Source organism: Equus przewalskii, chromosome 5 (assembly GCF_037783145.1).
Source record: "Equus przewalskii isolate Varuska chromosome 5, EquPr2, whole genome shotgun sequence".
Classification (NCBI taxonomy): domain Eukaryota; kingdom Metazoa; phylum Chordata; class Mammalia; order Perissodactyla; family Equidae; genus Equus; species Equus przewalskii.
Genome location: NC_091835.1, coordinates 81,349,525 through 81,368,264, shown reverse-complemented (window position 1 = coordinate 81,368,264; position 18,740 = coordinate 81,349,525). Strand labels below are relative to the sequence as shown.

The 18,740-nt window shown below is 47.5% G+C and overlaps 1 protein-coding gene across 2 annotated transcripts in view; it reads left to right on the top strand.

The window, feature by feature from the left end:
* Positions 1–9,146, top strand: part of GNS (glucosamine (N-acetyl)-6-sulfatase) — a 37,156-nt gene extending 28,010 nt beyond the window's left edge. The window contains exons 11-14 of one of the 2 annotated variants that reach the window (XM_008530508.2): positions 604–711; positions 1,682–1,792; positions 3,162–3,322; positions 6,420–9,146. In XM_008530508.2, the coding sequence (XP_008528730.1) occupies positions 604–711; positions 1,682–1,792; positions 3,162–3,322; positions 6,420–6,498 (459 nt within the window). In that variant the 3' untranslated portion in view covers positions 6,499–9,146. The remainder of the gene's footprint in view (positions 1–603; positions 712–1,681; positions 1,793–3,161; positions 3,323–6,419) is intronic. The other variant, XM_008530509.2, reaches the window with a different exon arrangement.
* The last annotated feature ends 9,594 nt before the right edge of the window (positions 9,147–18,740 follow it).

Below are 18,740 nucleotides of genomic sequence, written 5' to 3'. Positions count from 1 at the left end.
TCCCTCCTCCTTCTATTCGTGTGCCTGGCGTAAGCCTTCCCGTTGCAGATGCTGCTGCTTTCCTTCCGCTCCACTGATGTGCACTGGAGATGAAGTGAGCTCATATATGTATGGTATCTCCACTCTGACCATCAAGAAGTTCTTTGAACCTGTTGAAGTCCTTAGCACACTAGCCTCATTTAATGCTTGTTTAATTCTTGTCCTTGTGTGTATTAGGCTGTAAGTTCTTTCGAATGAGCTCAGAACAGCTCTTCCCTAGAGTTTACCGACTATTGTTTATTCTGATCAGGACTTGGCACTGTGACTTTGAGTCTTGCTCAGCCACTTTGTCAGTTTCCAGTCCTGACCTGGTTCACAGAAGTCATCTTGGGAAGTAACTATTAAATAAATGCTCAAAGCATTTGTCCGTCACCCGTCAGGGCTCTATAAACCCCGGACACGACATCGGTGGCCTTCATATGCATCAGTTTTAGTCATTCCCTGGTTACCGAATGAACAGTCCAATTAGTTTGACTCCCAAGTCCCTTCAGCAGTGGAGTGAGTAACTCTGTGATCCTGTCACAGTGTGTGCCTCACAGAAACCACCTGTGCTCTTCTTTCTAGAGAGGCGCCAGTAATCTGACGTGGCGGTCAGATATCCTGGTGGAATATCAAGGAGAAGGCCGCAACGTCACCGACCCCACGTGTCCCTCCCTGAGTCCTGGAGTGTCTGTGAGTAATATCTTGAGTCGGCTTAGAGAGCTTTCTCACGGACAGCACGGCAAGGCGCTGGTTTAGTGTGTCAAGTATTGAACTCCTCCATCTGAGTCCTACTCCTTTGTCCTTCGACTGTCGCTTGACTGTGAGAGATAGTAGATAGACAAAGGTAAATTCAGTAATCCGGAAAATGCTGCTGCCAACCTACCTATCATCAGGATGTGCACTTCCAGTTTGTGTAGCAGGTGCACCTACGGCCGTGTTCTTACCTTGTCCATACCCCGTCCAGTTTTTCTCTTCTTCCTGATGGTGGCACTATTTTTTATTAGGGATGTTATCAGCGGCATCCAACAGAGAGATGGGGTTCCCACCTGTCACCATGCCATCACGAGTGTCTTGCGCAGGTGGCAGCCAGGCTGGTTGTGGAGGTGCCGACAGCTGTGTTGGCCTCACTTGGGAGGATGGGAGGTCGGCTTCCATTGGGAGTTGACGCTCCAACACCACAGTGTTAGGATACGGTAAAGAGCCAACCAATGGCTGGTATGGAAGATGTGAAGAAAACAGAGCTAAGTCATAAGAACACTCATAAATAAGTACCTGCAAATGATTCCACAAAGCTCATTTTAGCCTTTTCTCCAGCCCTTTAGGATGACAGTTCCCAACACCCCTTAGAAGTGACTCGTGGAGTACTGATTTCTCTTCTTACCAGCCCGTCCGTTTCACAGGTGCTCATCACAGCCAGTTCTTGTCAGGAGATGAGCAGGCAGGGATGGCAACAGTCTGCCGACGGAACAGCCACCACCCGTGTCCCTTAGTCAGGTTAGCCAGCAGGAAGGAACGACCTCATGTCTTTTGATTTACTCCTCTGAGGAAGGTTTCCTGATTTCTGTCCAGTTCTCTGTCCGGCTTGGTTGCCCGTGTAGGCCAGGAGCATTTGTTAGTGTAGAAGAACTGTCTTCATTTAACTCTTTAAATATCCCTTCAGCAATGCTTCCCAGACTGCGTGTGTGAAGATGCTTATAACAACACCTATGCCTGTGTGAGGACCACGACGGCGCTGTGGAATTTACAGTATTGCGAGTTTGATGACCAGGAGGTAAGAGGGCTCTCCCTCCCCGACTGTGTCCATTGCCAGCGCTTTGTTAGCTGGACTTGGGGGCAGAAGAGCAGTGCTCAGGGTGCTCCCCAGGGAAGATGTGTTTCTTATCTGTATTTCCACTTCGGTTTCTTTCAGTTAAGAAGATAGAATTCCAGAAAGCCATACTTCACGTCTTTTACTATGACCTTTCTGGATGGGGTTTTCTCTGCTCCCACCAAACATACACTTTAAATGCACACTTCACTTTTTCAAAATGCTACATGCCTGGTCTGTTTGCTTCCTGATCGTTTGGGGTGAGAGAAACCTCAGCTTCTATGGAGGTGAAGGGAGTTGAGGCGTTGCCTAGAAAGATTGCTGGCAACCACCTTGTTCAGAAACTTCTGTCCCCGTCACAGCAGAGCCCAGTGCTGCGAAGTAGATTAGCAGTGGGGTCAACAGCAGGACCAGGGGCTCCATCCTTGGAAGAAGGTGGCTTTTAGCCAACGCGGATCAGTGTGGATTGTCTAAAGGATCACGTGGACTCCAGTCCCTTGTGGTGTCATAGCGTTTATCAGCCTGCACTCCCCTGCCCCATGTGGCAGCTCACATCTTGCCATATGGAACCGATGCTCATCGTGTTTCTCAGAAATTGGCTTTCTTGCCATTTCTTTGTAGCTCGTAAGCACTTTGGACAAGCGCTTGTCCCTCAGGCTCAGTTCCTGTTCCCCTTTCTCCGTAATGTTTATCAGTTTGATGACTACTTTATAAGTGATAGTCTGAGGGCAGTCACTTGAAGCCATTATAGGCAAAATTTACCTGCCATCTTCCTAGTCTGCCATTTAACTCCAATTTGGAGAACAAAGTACAGATTGGGTGGAAAATAGTGATACCGGACATGACTGATGTTAGAAATAACAGTATTATATCCTTTCCCAATTGACGTTAGACATAACAAACTGCTTCTTAAAATGCAAAACTTAACATTTGTGTAATACAGCTAGAGTACTTTCGTATCGATTCTCATTTGAATCTTCACAATTGTAAGGCAGAAAGAAACCTTCAGATGTCAACTCTCACTCAGTAACGGTCGCTAAATCCAGTTTCTCAGACCTTGCCTTTGGAGGGTCCTGCCTTCTGTTCTCTGCATAATTACGAGGCCCCCTTCCAGCATGGGCGCCTCAGACCCAGAGCAATTTAACACCCAGAACAGATGCTCTGCTGTCTCGTGTACACCCTTGGGCTGTTTGGGGATCTTGAGACCAGATGATACTCTCCTGGGGCCTTGGTCTTTATCCACCTCCCTTCCCATTTAGAGAGAATTCACAGGAGGAGTATTTCTGCACATAGAGCCACTGCTCTCTTCTCTCCATCTTTCCACTTCCTGTAGGTGTTTGTAGAAGTCTATAACCTGACTGCAGACCCAGAGCAAATCACCAACATCGCGAAAAGCATAGACCCAGAGATTTTAGGAAAGATGAACTATCGCCTGATGATGCTACAGTCCTGTTCTGGACCAACCTGTCGCACTCCAGGGGTTTTTGACCCCGGGTAAGTTTCCCTTTTCTTCCATACTTTGCCGAGTTGTCTCCACAGCCACGCTGTTCTTGAAGCAGAGGGAGCCTGATGGGTCCTTTCTGCCTTGAGCCCAGCTGTCTCTCCTCCCTCTGCTTCCCAGTGGGAGTACTGGCCTAGAGCACCAGCCTGCTGTGCAGGGAAGCCGAGCCGGCTGAACTTGGTCTGGTGCCTTGGCTGGAGGCGTGGCCTGCTCCCCACCCCGCGGGCTCCTCTTCCCCTTCCTGCCTGGCTGTGATTCTTGTCACCGTACCACTCGATTGCACTGGGGACCCTTGGGACTTGTGTAAAGTAACTGACCAAGTGCTGCCCTCCTAGCACTTGAGAGCATGTGTGTTCATTTCATTTCCTTTCTCAGAGACTCTAGTTATAGAAACATGAGTGCTTGCCCATCAATTTAATATATTAAACATACACAGTGAAATAGAAGGTATAAACTCTCAAATGTTGAAACAATCAAGCCCACTGCCGTGTGTGAAGGGAGAAAAGGTGTTTAACGATCACCTACTGAATCGGCTCCGTTCCTCTTAACGGTAACTTTTCACCAGTGACACGAGCTCAGCACACCAGGCACTGGAGCTGCCTGTGCTGTGGCAAGAAGCCTGGCATTTTGGCTTGAAGACTATGAAATTAAAAATCAGACTTTCACTGGGAAAGGATTATTTCGGTCTTACACTCTGTAGAGAGAGGGGAGAATGATGTCCTAAGCCGATGGAAAGTAGTACCTTAATTACTTAGCCATCTTCATGTGAGATGATATCTTCAGTCCAAATTAGAGATGAATGTGTGTGAATGAGTAGAGAAAGTGGATTTGTAGACTATTAAAGAAATGTAATACTTTTGCTTTTAAATAGTGTATCTAGAGCCAAAGAGACATGGATGCCAGCAAACTAAAACTAGGTAACAATATAAAAACACAATGTTTATCATAGTTTTGTGTCACCTAAGCAAAATACCCTTTTGTATGTGGATAATCGTGTTCATAGCCAGCCCTGGGGGTCTAGTGGTTAAGGTGTGCAGCTCTCACCGCCACGGCCTGGGTTCATCGCCCGCTCAGAAAACCACACCACCGGTCCATCTGTTAGTTGTCATACTTGGGCAGCTGTGATGCTGAAATCTACGCCCATGGTATTTCAAGTACCAGCAGGGTCACCCATGCTGGACAGGTTTCAGTGGAGCTTCCAGACTAGACAGACTAGGAAGAAGGACCTGGCCACCCACTTCTGAAGAAGTCAGCCCTGAGAACCCTGTGAAGAGCAGCAGAGCATTGTCTGATCGAGCGTGGGAAGGGGAGAGGATGGTGCAGAAAGACCGGACAGGGTTATGCTCTGCTGGCCACGGTGGCGCTAGGAGTCAGAATTAACTCAACCGCACTAACAGCAAAGATCCTGTTAATGCAGTAATTGGTCAGGCGTTCTCACCCACTGCCTGACTTTGCTCTTTCCTCCAAGTCAGTCAGATGGATCCTTGCTTGGTGCCAGTTCCTTGAAATAGGAAGGTTGGTCTCTAAGATAAAAGCACAAGACTTCTAGTGGACACATGCTGATTTTCCAGTTTCCAGCAGCTACTTGGCTCGGAGTGTTTTATCAAGTCAGATAAAGTTTGGTGTCCCTAGCAGTCTCTGGCCGACTCTCAGAAGTTAAAGCCAACATCTAATTAAATCTTGAATGGAGGGTCAAGGGACTTGGACCTCTTGGACAATGACGTCCCTGATCATGCTGCTGTTAGGCCACAGGCTGCCGTGCTGGCATCCCATTGGCCAATGCAGGGCGCACGCAGCAGCTCCCTTGTTTCTTCGAGCGTCTGGCCTTAAGTGTTAGACTCACCCGTAGAATGTGCATGCAGCCCTTAGAACCCAAACAGGTGAATTTCAGAGGAGACAGAGCTGGCAGTCATGGTCTGCCCGAGGGTCACCCTGTTAGGAACTGCCACCTCGAGATCTCCGGGCTCCAGGCAAGCTTCCTTTGTTTAACTATAACTAATTGTCTTGCTCACATTCTAGAAGCTTATAACTAAGATTCTAGGTGCTGGCTTTGCTGATGTTAGCCTGAACTATTTAAACTCCACCTGACTTTTTTTTAAATTCCTTAGCTGTAGCTTTTTCTTTCCTGCCAAATATTTAGACCTATAGAATCTTCTGAAATGGGGGTCAGCAGATTAGATCCCACAGGCCCAGTCCAGCCCCAACCTGCTGGGACACAGCACTCACATTCGCATACCCACTGTCTGTGCTGCTTTTGCTCTTCGGCAGCAAAGCTCAGTAGTTGGGACCGAGACTGTACCGCCACCAACCCTAAAATATTTATTATCTGGTCCTTTACCAAAAACGTTGGCCAGCCCCTGCTCTACAATGATATTAAGAGTTAGTTTGTCCAAAGGATAGCAGGTAAAAAGTAAATACAGTGTTATTTCTAGCCTGCACCTGTAAAATCTCACTCCAGCCAATTTACATCCTTTGTCTCTGGCAAGTCGCAACTCAGGTTACCGGTCAGCATGCACTCGAACTTTCCTTTGGGTGGCAAATTAAGTTATTATATGTGCCAGACATTTTGCATGAATTGCCTTACTGTTTTGTTGGTGGCCAGAGGTGAATGACTTACCTAAGTTCATAATGAGCCAGATTCAAACTCGTGGCTGGCGTGCACCCCTGCGCTCTGACCCACCGCAGCCTCTGTGTCTTCACTGCAAAAGAGGGAAGGGCTTTGAAACAGCTGGTAGGGCCTTCAGCAAGGGCGATAGACTCTTCATGGGGCTGTTTATATCTCAGGGATCACTCCTTCTCTGTCAAAAAACAACCGCTCAAATGTTGCCTCCTCCTGTCGCCTTTCAAGATTACCCTTCCTTCTGTCTCTTCTCTCCACTTTTACTCCTCTGTTTTGTGCTTGCTGACTTGTGATGGAAACGCTCTTAATTATTAAGTACTGTTTTGTCCTGCAGACGTTGCCACTACATTCCCTTCTGGTGGTTCAGCTGTTCCTTTTATATCCCTGACTGGCGTCCTTTCCACTTAGTTTTCTGCAGGAAGTACTCAGTGGCCAGCCAGAGTGATGTGACAGCCTTTTCTCCTCCCCAGGTACAGGTTTGACCCTCGTCTCATGTTCAACAATCACGGCAGTGTCAGGACTCGAAGGTTTTCAAAGCCTCCTCTGTAGCGACCCCTGCAGTGGGAGCCCTGCGCGCCTCTTCTGAAGCGGTTGTAGTAGGTGTCCAGCGAGTCTTCGAGACCACCCCTGGAAGAGTTTCTGGACTGGCTGCTTTTAAGTCCTGTTTGAAAAAGCAACCCCATCAGCTGACTTCCTTGTGCAACGTGTTAAACTGTGATCTCTGTCCATATGTCAGGAGTGGCTGTCCCTGGTCCCCACTCGGCTGATAACGAATGCTCCTGAGGTCTTTGTTCGCACCATACCCTTTCTGTCCTGGGGCTACAGTTCTTGATTATTCCCCATGTGGTCAAAGTCTGAATTTGTAAACCCATTCAGATAAATGGCAATACTTTAGGGGGAAAAATGTTTTTGATATATAGCTTGACCTACAATCAAAGGACCTGCACAGCATTTCAGATTGAGCACCTCACTGTCAAAAATACTAACATTGCGTGGCTTGAAGAATAACCATCAGAGCTGAATCATCTGATTAAGAACAAGTACCATGGTTTTTAGATTAGTGGAAACATATTGTTTGTAATACCCATCACAATGTGATACAGTCACAGAGTCAGAACATGTCAGCCGAGTTCTGTCCATTTGTTGGACTTCTGGGCTGCTGCTGCACTGAAATAGAGCAGTGAGCTACTGGGAAGGGCTCATTCCAGGTGGTTACGGAAGGTGATAGCCCTCTCCTGTCTGCTGGCTGCTAACCACATGAAGTGCCACTTATCACCAGGGGCTCGAGGGAATGTCCCTCCATACTGTCCCCTCTGAGAGCTGAAAGTTAAAGCGGCTGGGGTGTCTCGGCAGAGAAGAGGAACCTCCCAGGCTGGTGGGGGCCCCCTGTGGCTGGGGCTCTAGGGCAGGCAGGTGGCCGGGCTGTGGCTGGGGTGTGGCAGGGAGCCTGGGTGTCAACCCACGTGTGAAGTTGTTTGGCTCTCTCTGCATTTTGCTGACACGGTGTTCATTTCTTATAAGGTGTAAACATTTCTTAGAGCTGATGCAAAGTACCAGCCTGCTTTCCCCTCTTCCCTTTCGGATGGGTTCTTGAGTTTTTGGAGTCATGTGTAATCTGGGCCCCGTTTGCTATTCCCATGCCAAAACCAGATCCTGTTGAGGTTCCCTCACTGTTTAGAACACCTACATTTCTATGTGTTTTGGCTCAAAGACCAACCCCGTTTGCACTGTCTCCTTCACAAGAAGCTCACCAGCGGTGGGCGGCGGGGGAAGGCGGTGCTGTGGGTCAGGCCTGCGCAGCTCAGGCGGCGGGGACCGTGGCTTTATTTAAGGGCTTAGGCTGAGCTTACACACTTGGTAGGACACGGCCAGAGCACCCTTCCTCTCAGAATTCCAAATAGCCACTGGGTCTATTCCTTTATCTCATGCGATCCCATAACTGGTGGTGGTTAGAGGTCAGACAGGCAAGTGAGACGAACACTTCCGCTTGTGAATGTTTTAGGGAAAGAAATTCTAAAGATTTCAAACTGCAATGTTGAGTATGGGTTACAGCTTTATTCTACGCTTTGATTTTTAACATTAATCAGTCAACTTCCCCATTAATTAAAGTTGACCATAGTTATTCCCAAATAAAAAGAAACCAACTGATACCAGGTCTTGTACTGTGATGTCGTATTATTCGATTTCATGATGCTGGTTCCTGAAGGCAGCTGACGTCAGGAGAGTGACACGAGTCAGCTGCCAGTAGTGTCCCCAGCACACTGCTCTCACGTTCACAGCACTAGTGTCCCAGCCAGACTGCTCGCATGCTCAGTGGACATGTGTGGGTGGTGGGCTGTGGGGTGGCCCTCTCTGTCCTCCACTCTTATTTGGCGCATTTCCTACCGAACTTTTGAAAGGCCTCTAGTCTGACTTTCTCTTGGACTGGCTTCATTCTGGATCCATGCTGAAACCATCTTTCTTAAAGAGGCCTCAGTTTATAGCCTAGCAGACTACAGAGTGCACTGAACTTTTCAGAATGTCTAAGGGACCCACTGCAAGAGGCTTGCCTTGTTTCTCTCTTAACTGTACTGATTTGAATTGTGATGATTTTCCCTTCTAAGAAGGCCGGGTCTGTTTCTCTTGGTACCCTTCAGAGTAGAAAACTGCGTAACCATTAGGAGTGAACACAGGCCATAGGAATGAGTAGAGACTTTGCCTTAGAAGATTTCCTGTTACACGGCTCTCCCTCAAATACAATTACAAAGGAGAGAGCACCTGTTGAGCATCTGTGACCAATGGTGCTGTTGCAAAATACATTTTAATAGACAACACCAGGGTTTTTGTACAAAATAGTAATGATAGCCATGGAAGTTATATCTTAACCTGTGAGAAATGTTCTTAAATTTATTTTTAAGTGTCTAAGCATTAGCGCTTTTGTAATGAAAAGATGAATTGTCCCAGGATCCTTACTAAGAGAAAGCAAAGGGTGTTTCAGCTGATTCGCCACTGGAATTGGATGGGAACGTTTGGGTTCCTTGGTTTCACCGCCGCTTGGGTCCCACTGAACTTTGTGAATTCCTGTGTTCGCATCTTCTGTTCCTGGAAGGTGTCCTGCCCTGGCTCTGTGTCATCCCCGTCGTCTGACTCCAAGTGCCCTTCAGAGGACCCTGTTCACTGCTGCACTTTTCAATCAATTAAAATTAACTTCTGTTCTAGTGGGAATGTGTCCTTTGTTTTAGTCCACAAGTCGTAATTTTGTCGAGATGCTTTTTTTCTGGATGCGGTTTCCTGTTTTAATCACTCGCTGGTGCTGGAGAGGGCCATCTCCTCGTTGGGTGCTGTAGTGTCTCCCTGGAAAGCTCTTGTACACGTGCTCCCTGCTGACGGGCAGCCAGGAAGGAGCACCATGTAGAAAGTCCTTCCTGAGGAATCTTGTGGCATTGACAGCGTTGAGAAAAAACATCTTCCCTTAGCCGGCCTTAAATGAAATAAACTAAGCTCACCTTCGAAGGTGCTCTGCCTTGATGCCCAGTCATGTGATCCATTGCCCTAAGGAGGAATGACTCCATACGGGTTGACAGACTATTTCCTAAAATGACAGTTAATATTTTAGGCTTGTAGGCCATGTGGTCTCTGTCACAACTACTTAACTCTGCTGTTACAGCCCAAAAGTAGTCCTAGTCAACACTTGAATGGATATGAGTAGCTATGTCCCAATAAGACTTCATATACAAAAACAGGTAGGCCGTGATTTGCCAACCCCAGACCTAGCAGGTTGCCTCTCATCTCATAAATTATGGAGACCAAGTAGCAAAACAGGGTGTTAGAGGACGCCCATAAAGTTGCCAGATTCTATCAGAAAAACAGGTAATTTGGGTGTATCACAATGTCAACAGAAACAGGGGAGCATTGATTTGCACAGACTCAGAGTGAGGGGAGTACAGCCTCTACCAGAGCCGTTTTTCTAGCTTGCCCACCTCTTCCCACTGAGACTGCACCCCGCCCCACAGAACCGAATTCCCCATGGAATGAGTCTCTCTTTCTCTGCCAACAGCGGGTTTAAAGGGCTGGATGTAGACGAACCTTCAAGTCTGTTGAGGCAAGAGCGGAAAACTAGGGAATCCAAAGGCCACGAGCGGAAAGCACCTCCCCTGCCGGCCCAGGAATTACTGTCTAGTGAGACGAGACTTGGACGTGGGACATGGGAGCCGGCTCCCAGAGCACCATAGAGCAGGCTGATGGTTCTACAGCTTCGTCTTCAGAGGGAGCTCTCATGACCACCTTCTGCTCCTGAGACCTCAGATCCATGTGTGTCCTCCTAACTTGCAGCTCAGACTGATACTAACAGATTTTCAAAGGGTAGAGAGAGGCAGAGGATGCTTCTAATTAGTATTTATCATGATAAAAACAGCTCTGCAGGCTAGGTTTGCTCTTCAGCTTAATTTACCCAAGCTCACAAAGCTCATTAGTCAGAGTCAGGATTTCAAAGATCTGGCTTCACTGCCATCTTTCTGTTACACGCGGCTATCTCTGTGATCTAGGAAGGCTGGTTCCCTCCCTCATCCATCTGAGTGCCTACTCTGCCTAACAGAGTAGCAGCGAGCTTAGTTGTGAAAGGGATTACTCTATTCCTGATCTCCAGGGCATTATGTAGATCGAAAAGAGAACTTAAGAAAAGAACTTTCGACTAAGAATACTCTACCCAGCAAGGTGATCATTAGGAATTGAAGGAGAAAGTTTTCCAGACAAGCAAAAGCTCCAGTTCATCACCACTAAACCAGCCTTACGAGGAAGGTTAAAGGGGCTGACAAGCTGAAAAGAAAGCACGCTAATTAGTAATAAGACATGAAAGTATAAATCTCACTAGTAGAGGTAAATATATAGTAAAGGTAGTGGATTAATCATTTATCAAGCTACTATGAAGGTTAAAAGACAAAAGTAGTACACATAACTAATTATTAAGGGGATACACAGGTGATAAATGTAAAATGGACATCAAAAACAAAAAGGGAGAGGGTAAAAATGTAGAGGTTTAGAACACGTTCAAGTTTATCAACTTAAATAGATTGTTCTAAGTTGTTACATGTAAGCCTCATGGTAGCTGCAAAGCAAAAACCTATTGTAGATACACAAAAGAAAAAGCACACCACTAAAAGTCAGCACACCATAAAGAGAGCAACAGAAGAAAGGAAGAGAGGAGCTACAAAACAGCCAGGAAACAACTCATAAAATGGCAATAAGCCCATATCTATCAGTAATTACTTTAAATGTAAATGGACCAAGTTCTCCAATCAAAGACATAGAGTAAATGGATAAAAAGAAAGACACATCCATAGGCTGTCTATAAGAGACTTACTTCAGATGTGACGACACGTACAGACTGGAAGTGAAGAGATGGAAAAAGATAGTCCATGCAAATGGAAACCAAAGGAAAGCTGGGGTAGCTATACCTACATCAGACAAAATAGACTTTAAAACAAAAACTATAATAAGAGACAAAGAAGGGCATTACATAGTGATCACGGGGTCAGTCCAACAAGAGGATGTAACATTTGTAAATATTTATGCACCTAACATAGGAGCACCTAAATATATACAACATATATTAACAGACCAAAAAGAAAAAAGACCTTGTCCCTGATACCTGTATTCACAGGGAAAGTAGTTTTGGACCAAGAAGGGGAGGTGCCACACCATTCCAGTGGCTTCTTGTCCTGCTCCACAGCATGGCTGTTGGAAAAGAAGTCAAAGCAAGCGCTCCTCTCTTCACACTTCATTTAACTATTTCCAGTATGGCTGTGGTAAGCCAGTCCAAGATGCCTCCCAGTGATCTTCCCACAGTGCATCAGGGTTGGTCCACGAGACCAATAGGATAGGGCATACGTGATGGTGTGTGACTTCCAAGGCTACCTCATAAGAGACACGGCCACTTCTGCCTTGCTGTCTCTTGGATTATTCAGGGGGAAATCTGCCACCGTATCATGAAGCCACTTGAGCAGCCCTATGGTGAGGTCTGCATGGTGAGATCTGAGGCCCCCTGCAAGTGACCAGCCCCTACTTACCAGCTGTGTGAGTGAGCCATCTCAGAAGCAGATCCTACGGCCTGTCAAGACTTCACATGACCGCAGCCCCGGCCAACATTTAACTGCAACCTCATGAGACCCCCAAGCCAGAACCATCCAGCTAAGCTGCTCCCAAACTCCTGACCCATGGAGACCACGTGATGGAATAAACGTTTAATGTTGTTTTAAGCTGCTGATGCTGGAGTAATAAAATGCAGCAAGATATGACTCCTGTAATGACCAAAGCTGGCTTACCGAGAGAGAACCTGGGGCAGGCCTTTTGCCAAAACATGTCCAACTGCAGGTACCCAGGACAGGGCAAAGCTTCTGGTCATAGAGGCTCAACTCATCTCAAAAGGGGAAAAAAAAGTCTTATGTACACTACATGCTTGAAGAGCATAAATAAACACTGGTTCCCAGTCACCGTTACGAAAACCCCGTAGCAGCTTCCTTGTCAGAACGGTTGCTGAAATGTCGTTCTCAGCACACGCTGGAAAATATTTTAATGGACTCTCCTGGCTGGCAGGCTCCGGTCGCAGACCCAGTCTTCCCTCTGGTAAGTCTCCGTATCTCACAGAAGCTGGTGCGGGGGACAGCGCAGCGCGCAGTGGGCAGCTCCTCAGCAGCTGCAGCAGGTGAAGCTGCTGGCTTGGTTTCTCGGGCACCTGTTCTCCAAATTGAGATCATCAGTCACCACTCCCTTGCCTCATCCCAACGCTAGGAAAGTAGCTCAGAGGCACAATGGGTTCTGCTCCTGCTGACATTCCTAAGAAAGTGGCTGCCTCGTGCGCTTTTCTCTGCAGTCTCCCAGCACCGCCCAGATCGGGCACGCGGCAACGTTACTAAGCCCGAGAGCAGCACGACAACCTGCATTCTTCCAGCAGTCTGGAATGGGCGACAACTCACCCCGGGTCCGCTCTCAGGGCAGAGCCCAGCCCCTGACTGCACTCTGTGGCTGCCCCACTGCAAATGCAGCCCAGTGTGCCAAGTCTGGTCCTCTGCACAGCAGGGCCAGACAAAAAGTGGGGGCCTCCGTCATCCTGCCCCTTTCTTCTTCCTGTAAGGCCACGAAGGCCCTAGTTAAGAGGTCAGGGGTGAACACGGACTGCATCAGGAGAGGCAGGAAGCCGCAGGTCATGGTCTGCCTGTAGAAGGGCCCCTTCCTGTTTCAAAGCCTCCCAAGTGGCTGTTTCCAGACACGTCTATGAAATGTTTAGTCCCACACATGTTGTGCCCTGCAGCTGGGAGAAGTCTAAAGTGAGCTGGAGATGGTCCAGTCCCCAAGATTACTCTCTGGGGCTGGAGGGTGGAGGGGTTCGCACACCAACGACACTGACTAGCAACAAGGGAGCAGGCCCCCAGCTGCACCTACGTGGCCCTCCAGTCTGGATGTGTCAGCATCACTCTCTCCTCACAGAGACGTGACGGCACGGGCGTCCCTGCTCCCAGCTGCTCTGATGCTCCCAGCTGCTCTGAGCATTTTGGCTTTAACTCGTCAGAGAAGAAAGACAACACTCTGCCACTGTATTTATGGGAGGACAAGGGAAGGCTCTGAATGTGGATTTCTTGTTCTACTATTTGCCGTAGAATCTTGAGTGTTTTGCTTATAATTCCATTTCCTTCCCTAAGCGTGAGTTTAAAAAACAAAAACAAAAAACATTTCTGCTTGGAAAAATATCCCTCTTAGAAACCGCATCCTCGGTATTGCTTCTTAGATGAATTTTAGCGTCAACGCGATAGGCAAGCAGCTTGGCGCAGTGGTAAAGCAGCCATGGCACCACTGGAGGAAGAGGAGCGTGGAGAATAATACCGCCTTACGCTAAGCTGAACGGTGCACCTTTGCCTTCGCTGTCTTACTTGCCCCTCACATCAGCCCTGGGAGGTGAGCAGATGGCCAACCCCCTCCCCACTTCACAGGAAAAAAAGAAATCGGGTTTGATCCAGAGCACCTGTCATCATAAATTTTAACTCTGCCCTTGCCGAAGATGAATTCTTAACCTAGAGAGAATTATTTACCCTACTTAAAGTTCTTTTTTCATAATAGAGGAAAAGCAGTCAGAGTGACACCAGTGTCACATGCTCCCAAAAGAAAGACCTCAGAAACCAGTCCCATCAAGTAGAAAATTCTCACATAAGGTAAGTGATGAATTCTGCTGGGGAGCTCCTACTCACCCGTAAGATCTCAGCTCCAAATCACTTCTGCCAGGAAAGCTTCTCTAACCTCCTAAAATAATAAACTCTCAGAGCTCTCTGTACCTTAGCTTCATGACACTTGGCAGTCTGCACTACACAAGGACTCCGGTTTCCATGAGACCGGGACCAGGATGTTCCTTCCCACCATAATCTACCCGGTACCTCACATTCTCGGGTGATTTATAAATATCTGTTGAAGGAAAGAAGTTAAAACACTTGGTGTTCTACTCAAGTTTCTTTTTGTGCAAAGAACAGAACAAACTAATATAAGTGAAAGGTTTAAGGAAAAAAGGATGGTTATGAGAATATAGATATCACAGAACCTGACAGCAAACCAGACACGCTCATTCCTCAAATATGATTACAATTAGTTCCAAGCTACTGGTTGAGAAAGAAAGAAAACAAAAGAAAGGGAGGGAGGCAGGGAGGGAGAGAGGGATGGGAGAAGGAGGGATGGAAAGGAAGGAAGCAAGGGAGGGAGGAAGGAAACAAGCGAGCATAATCTTAATCCTCATTTTAATAAGCATGAACCCTACTGTATTCCCCATAATATGAAAGTAAGCTTCAATGTTGTCAGAATATTACTGATCATATGCATTAAAGGTACATACTGCAGATAACTGTAAATTCCTGAGGGAACAAAGAAGCTGGTAGCAGCAGGAACATCAGCACTTGTCATTTGGCACGCTTCTCAGAAGCTAGGCAAAATTAGGACTGTGTTTAGAGCTTACCATTTTTTAAGCAGAAAATAACTAATTTTTAAGGAAAATTATTTCAATGCAAGGACCTAAAATATGAACATATCAAGGATTTCTGTAGAATCGGTAGTGATGTCACCTCTCCCGTTGCTGACGCTGTTCATTTGCATCTTGTCGTTCTTGCCTGATCAGTCTGGTTAGAGGATTACCAATTCTGTTGATCTTCTCAAAGAACCAGCTTTTGGTTTCATTGATTGTGTTTCTGTTTTCTATTTCATTAATCGCCACTCTTCATTACTCCCTTTCTCCTGCTTACTTTGGGTTTGCTTTTCTTTTTCCAGTTTCTTAAAGTGGAAGCTGATGTCATTCATTTGAGCCCTTTCGTCTTTCCTAATAGGGATTTAGTGCTATAAATTTCCATTTCCACTCTTGATCCCATAGTAGAAATAGGTATATGGGTACAGAACCCTTGTAAACCAAGATAATTCTTTACTGAGGGAAGAAGTGTACCATGAGGCATCCAACAGCTAACAACATCAAGTATGTTCTGAATTTACTCTCTCCATCTCCCGAAGGCCACATGGCCTCTCCTCTCTACTTCCTCTGCTCCCTTCTCCTGCTTTCTCTACAGTTTCTCTCTGCCTGTGATGCAAGGCCCAGTGGTGGGGCTCAGCCCCCCTGGTCTATGAGTAGCCATCACTGACTAACTAGAATTCTCGTTTCTTTATTTAAAATTTTGAGAAAGTCTAATTGATCAATGGCCTTCTATCAGAGGTCTAACTAAGATCCAGTTAGCCATGGTCAGGGGTACAGGGTCATACTATATATAGAACTGTTTTTCCCAGGGCTAAATGGCAGGTCGGGGAGCCTCTCTGCAGGCTAGCCATTACTCTCAACGTGGAAGTAATTTGTTTAAAAAAAGAGAGAGAGAGAGAGAGGTACAACTGTGTAGGCGGATGTCTCCCTTCCGCCTCTGAAATGCTCCATGGAGCTCTAAGATTTGTAATTGGCATTTGAAAACATACGGGTGCTTGTTAAAACAGGAGTTGCTCAGGGCCCAGGACTAGAGATTCAGATTCAGTAGCTTTGGGGTGGGGTGCAGAAAAACCTGCCTTTTAAAAATCAGCACCTGCGGTAGTTCTGGAGGCAGTCCAGGAAGAAATAGTGTGGTAACCTCAGGGTCTTGAAATCTCTTCCAAGAGATCCTAAGCACCGCCCTTTCCCTACTGCCAGCTTCAGAATAACCTTCCCCAAGACGTCCTGTGCCTCTGCTCCGTGGCCTTACTTGCAAAGAACAAAATTTTAGAAAGCAAGCTGGGGGCGGGGGGGGGGGGCGTGAGCTCCAGGGGCCAGGAGCATCCTGCTGCACCCCTCACTCCTGCTGGTGATCTCCCCGGAAGCTCCCCCCTTCCCCAGACACACAAACTCCCTCATCTGAAGGCAGAAACCCAAGTCCTTGATTTCTATGGCTGCCCTTGTATTCTCAGATAAGCGTGTCCATGCTCAACTTCACCTAAACATCATTGGCTTTGAATGTTTTCCTTGAGAGATCACACAAGCAAGAAAAGCATTTGAAATGTTTGCCGTCTTAAAAAGGATCTGAAGACACCATTTATAGTTCAGAGCAAAAGATGTGATTTTAAGCTGTTGCCTCCCCGCCTGCAAGGGTAATAATTCAAGGATTCTAAGTTTTAGAGAGACACTGCAGTTCGCTGCTCCAGAATTCCTAGAATTTAAGGGAATTTTATTGCATTTGAAAACCAGAAAGCCGTCTGGAGCAGAGCCCCCTAGAACTCCACTTCACGGAAAAGGAGCCGCACCCAGGGCTTAATTAATCCCCTGCGTCCACACGGGTGTCAATGAGGAGGCGAGGCTGCAGAGCCGGCCACACAGCCAGACCCGCGCGCTACAGGCTGAGGCGCATTAAAGGTAAGACTCGTGCTCGGAAAGATATAAACCAACCATCCTGGGAGAGCCACTCCCTCCCAAGAACAAAGCCAGAACCCCAACTTCTTTTGAAGTTTACAAGGAGCCCTGATGTTGTGCTGTTTGTGTATAAACACTTAAAAATTCTGAGACTCTCGGAAACGGGAAGGAGAGGAGCTTCCGGAGGCCCGTGGCTGCAAGCGCTGCCTCCGCCCAGCGTGAGTCACGAGTGTCCGCGGAAACTGTGATTCCAGATCAAAGAGTCTGACCTCTACCCTGCCATTCTCTCCTGGAAGAATTAAAGGGAAAGATTTGCCAGAAACCAAAACAGAATGAAACCGAAAACCACCAACCAAAAAAAAAAAAAAAAAAAAAACCCCAAAATCCTGCAGATGGAATTAATGCATTTCACCTGGAAGGTGTTATTTAACGCTGCCCACTGCCCCCACCCCCATGTCCGCCTAATCCTCAGACAAAGCCGCTTCCTCGCACTCTTAACAAAGCGAGTAGGAATTCACACCGGACAAACGTGCACTTTAAAGACTGAACACTTAGCTTCCTGCGCTCCTTCGGAAAGGGTCGTCCTCGGGAGGGGGTAGACTCCAGCCTTCCCAAGTGTCCGGCGGCTCCCGGGACTCTGACTGCTCCGGGAAGCTGTTCTTCGTCTCGTGGTTCCAGGGAATTCCCTCACTCGTGGCCAGAACTCGGGGTTCCTGTCAGTTTCCCCCACGCAAGGGGACCTGCGAACACAGGCAGGGCTTCGTTCTCGGTGGCTTAGCATCACTGAAACGGAATGCTCAACAAACAAAACGAGGGATCGAAAAGCACTGACATCAAGGCTGCCCTTTCATTTCCCACAAATCCCGGCTGCACCGAGAGGGCTGCTTTCAGATGGACGGCCCCTGAGAGACAACTAACAGGCTTTTAATAGGCAGGATAACTGAAAAGCGGGACAGAGCTCACAGGGAAAGGCCGGGGAGAGGCGGACCGGCTCTGCCAGGCACACAGAGCGGCCGCAGGGAGCTGCTGTTTCCTCATCTGCAAATGGGCATGAGGGGGAGAAAACGCGTTCATACACAGTAAGCGTGTAGGAATAAGGCCTGGCACACGGCAGGCACTTTTCTTTGAATTTGCTATTGTAGTAAGGACTCTCCTTCTTTTCAAAAAAACAAAACACCCAGTCAGGATCATCTAACAGTCCCAAACGCAGTAGACAATTCTTAAGAACGGATGCTGCACCCTAAGAATATTTATTTCAACAAGTTACCAATCGGTGACAAATTCTGAAGAAAAGCCTAGGGCAGAAAGCTAATTCGCTTTAAGGGAGAAAAATCCCAAAAGCTCCTCCTGGACCTGGAGCAGTAACCCAGGCTGAAGCCCCAAACTACATTCCTCTGGACAGTTCAGCGAAAAGGGAGCTCAATATGGGACCATCATTTTCTACCATCATATTTGCACTTGCACAGCAACTGTCGGACGCGCAGTTTCCCGGTCACCAACCTCCAGGGCCTCTAGGGGGCAGTGCAGCCGCGAAAACCTCGCCTCCACCAGGTAGGCGGCCTGGGCCGAGAAGGCCGGTGGCACCCCGGGCGGGAACCAGACACTCCCCGTCCCATGGGAGAGTCACGCTGAGCAAAAAGTACAGATACTTTCCTGTTGAAAGTGGTCCGTTTCAAGGATGGAGCCCTCAGGGACCAGCCTGGGGGGTGGAGGGAGAGGATTTCTAATCTATTTGTAGTGGTCACAGGGCAAATCATTCTTTAAACTGTTCCCACGCTTCATAGACTTTTGAATGCATGTATATTTCACAATTAAAACAATCGCTTCAGGAATGTGTTATATGGACACTCACCTAGGGTTATTTTCCCCAGAGGATAAGGCAAAGGAAGAATGCCATTTGAGAGAACCAGTGTGCCCCCACTCAAACCTA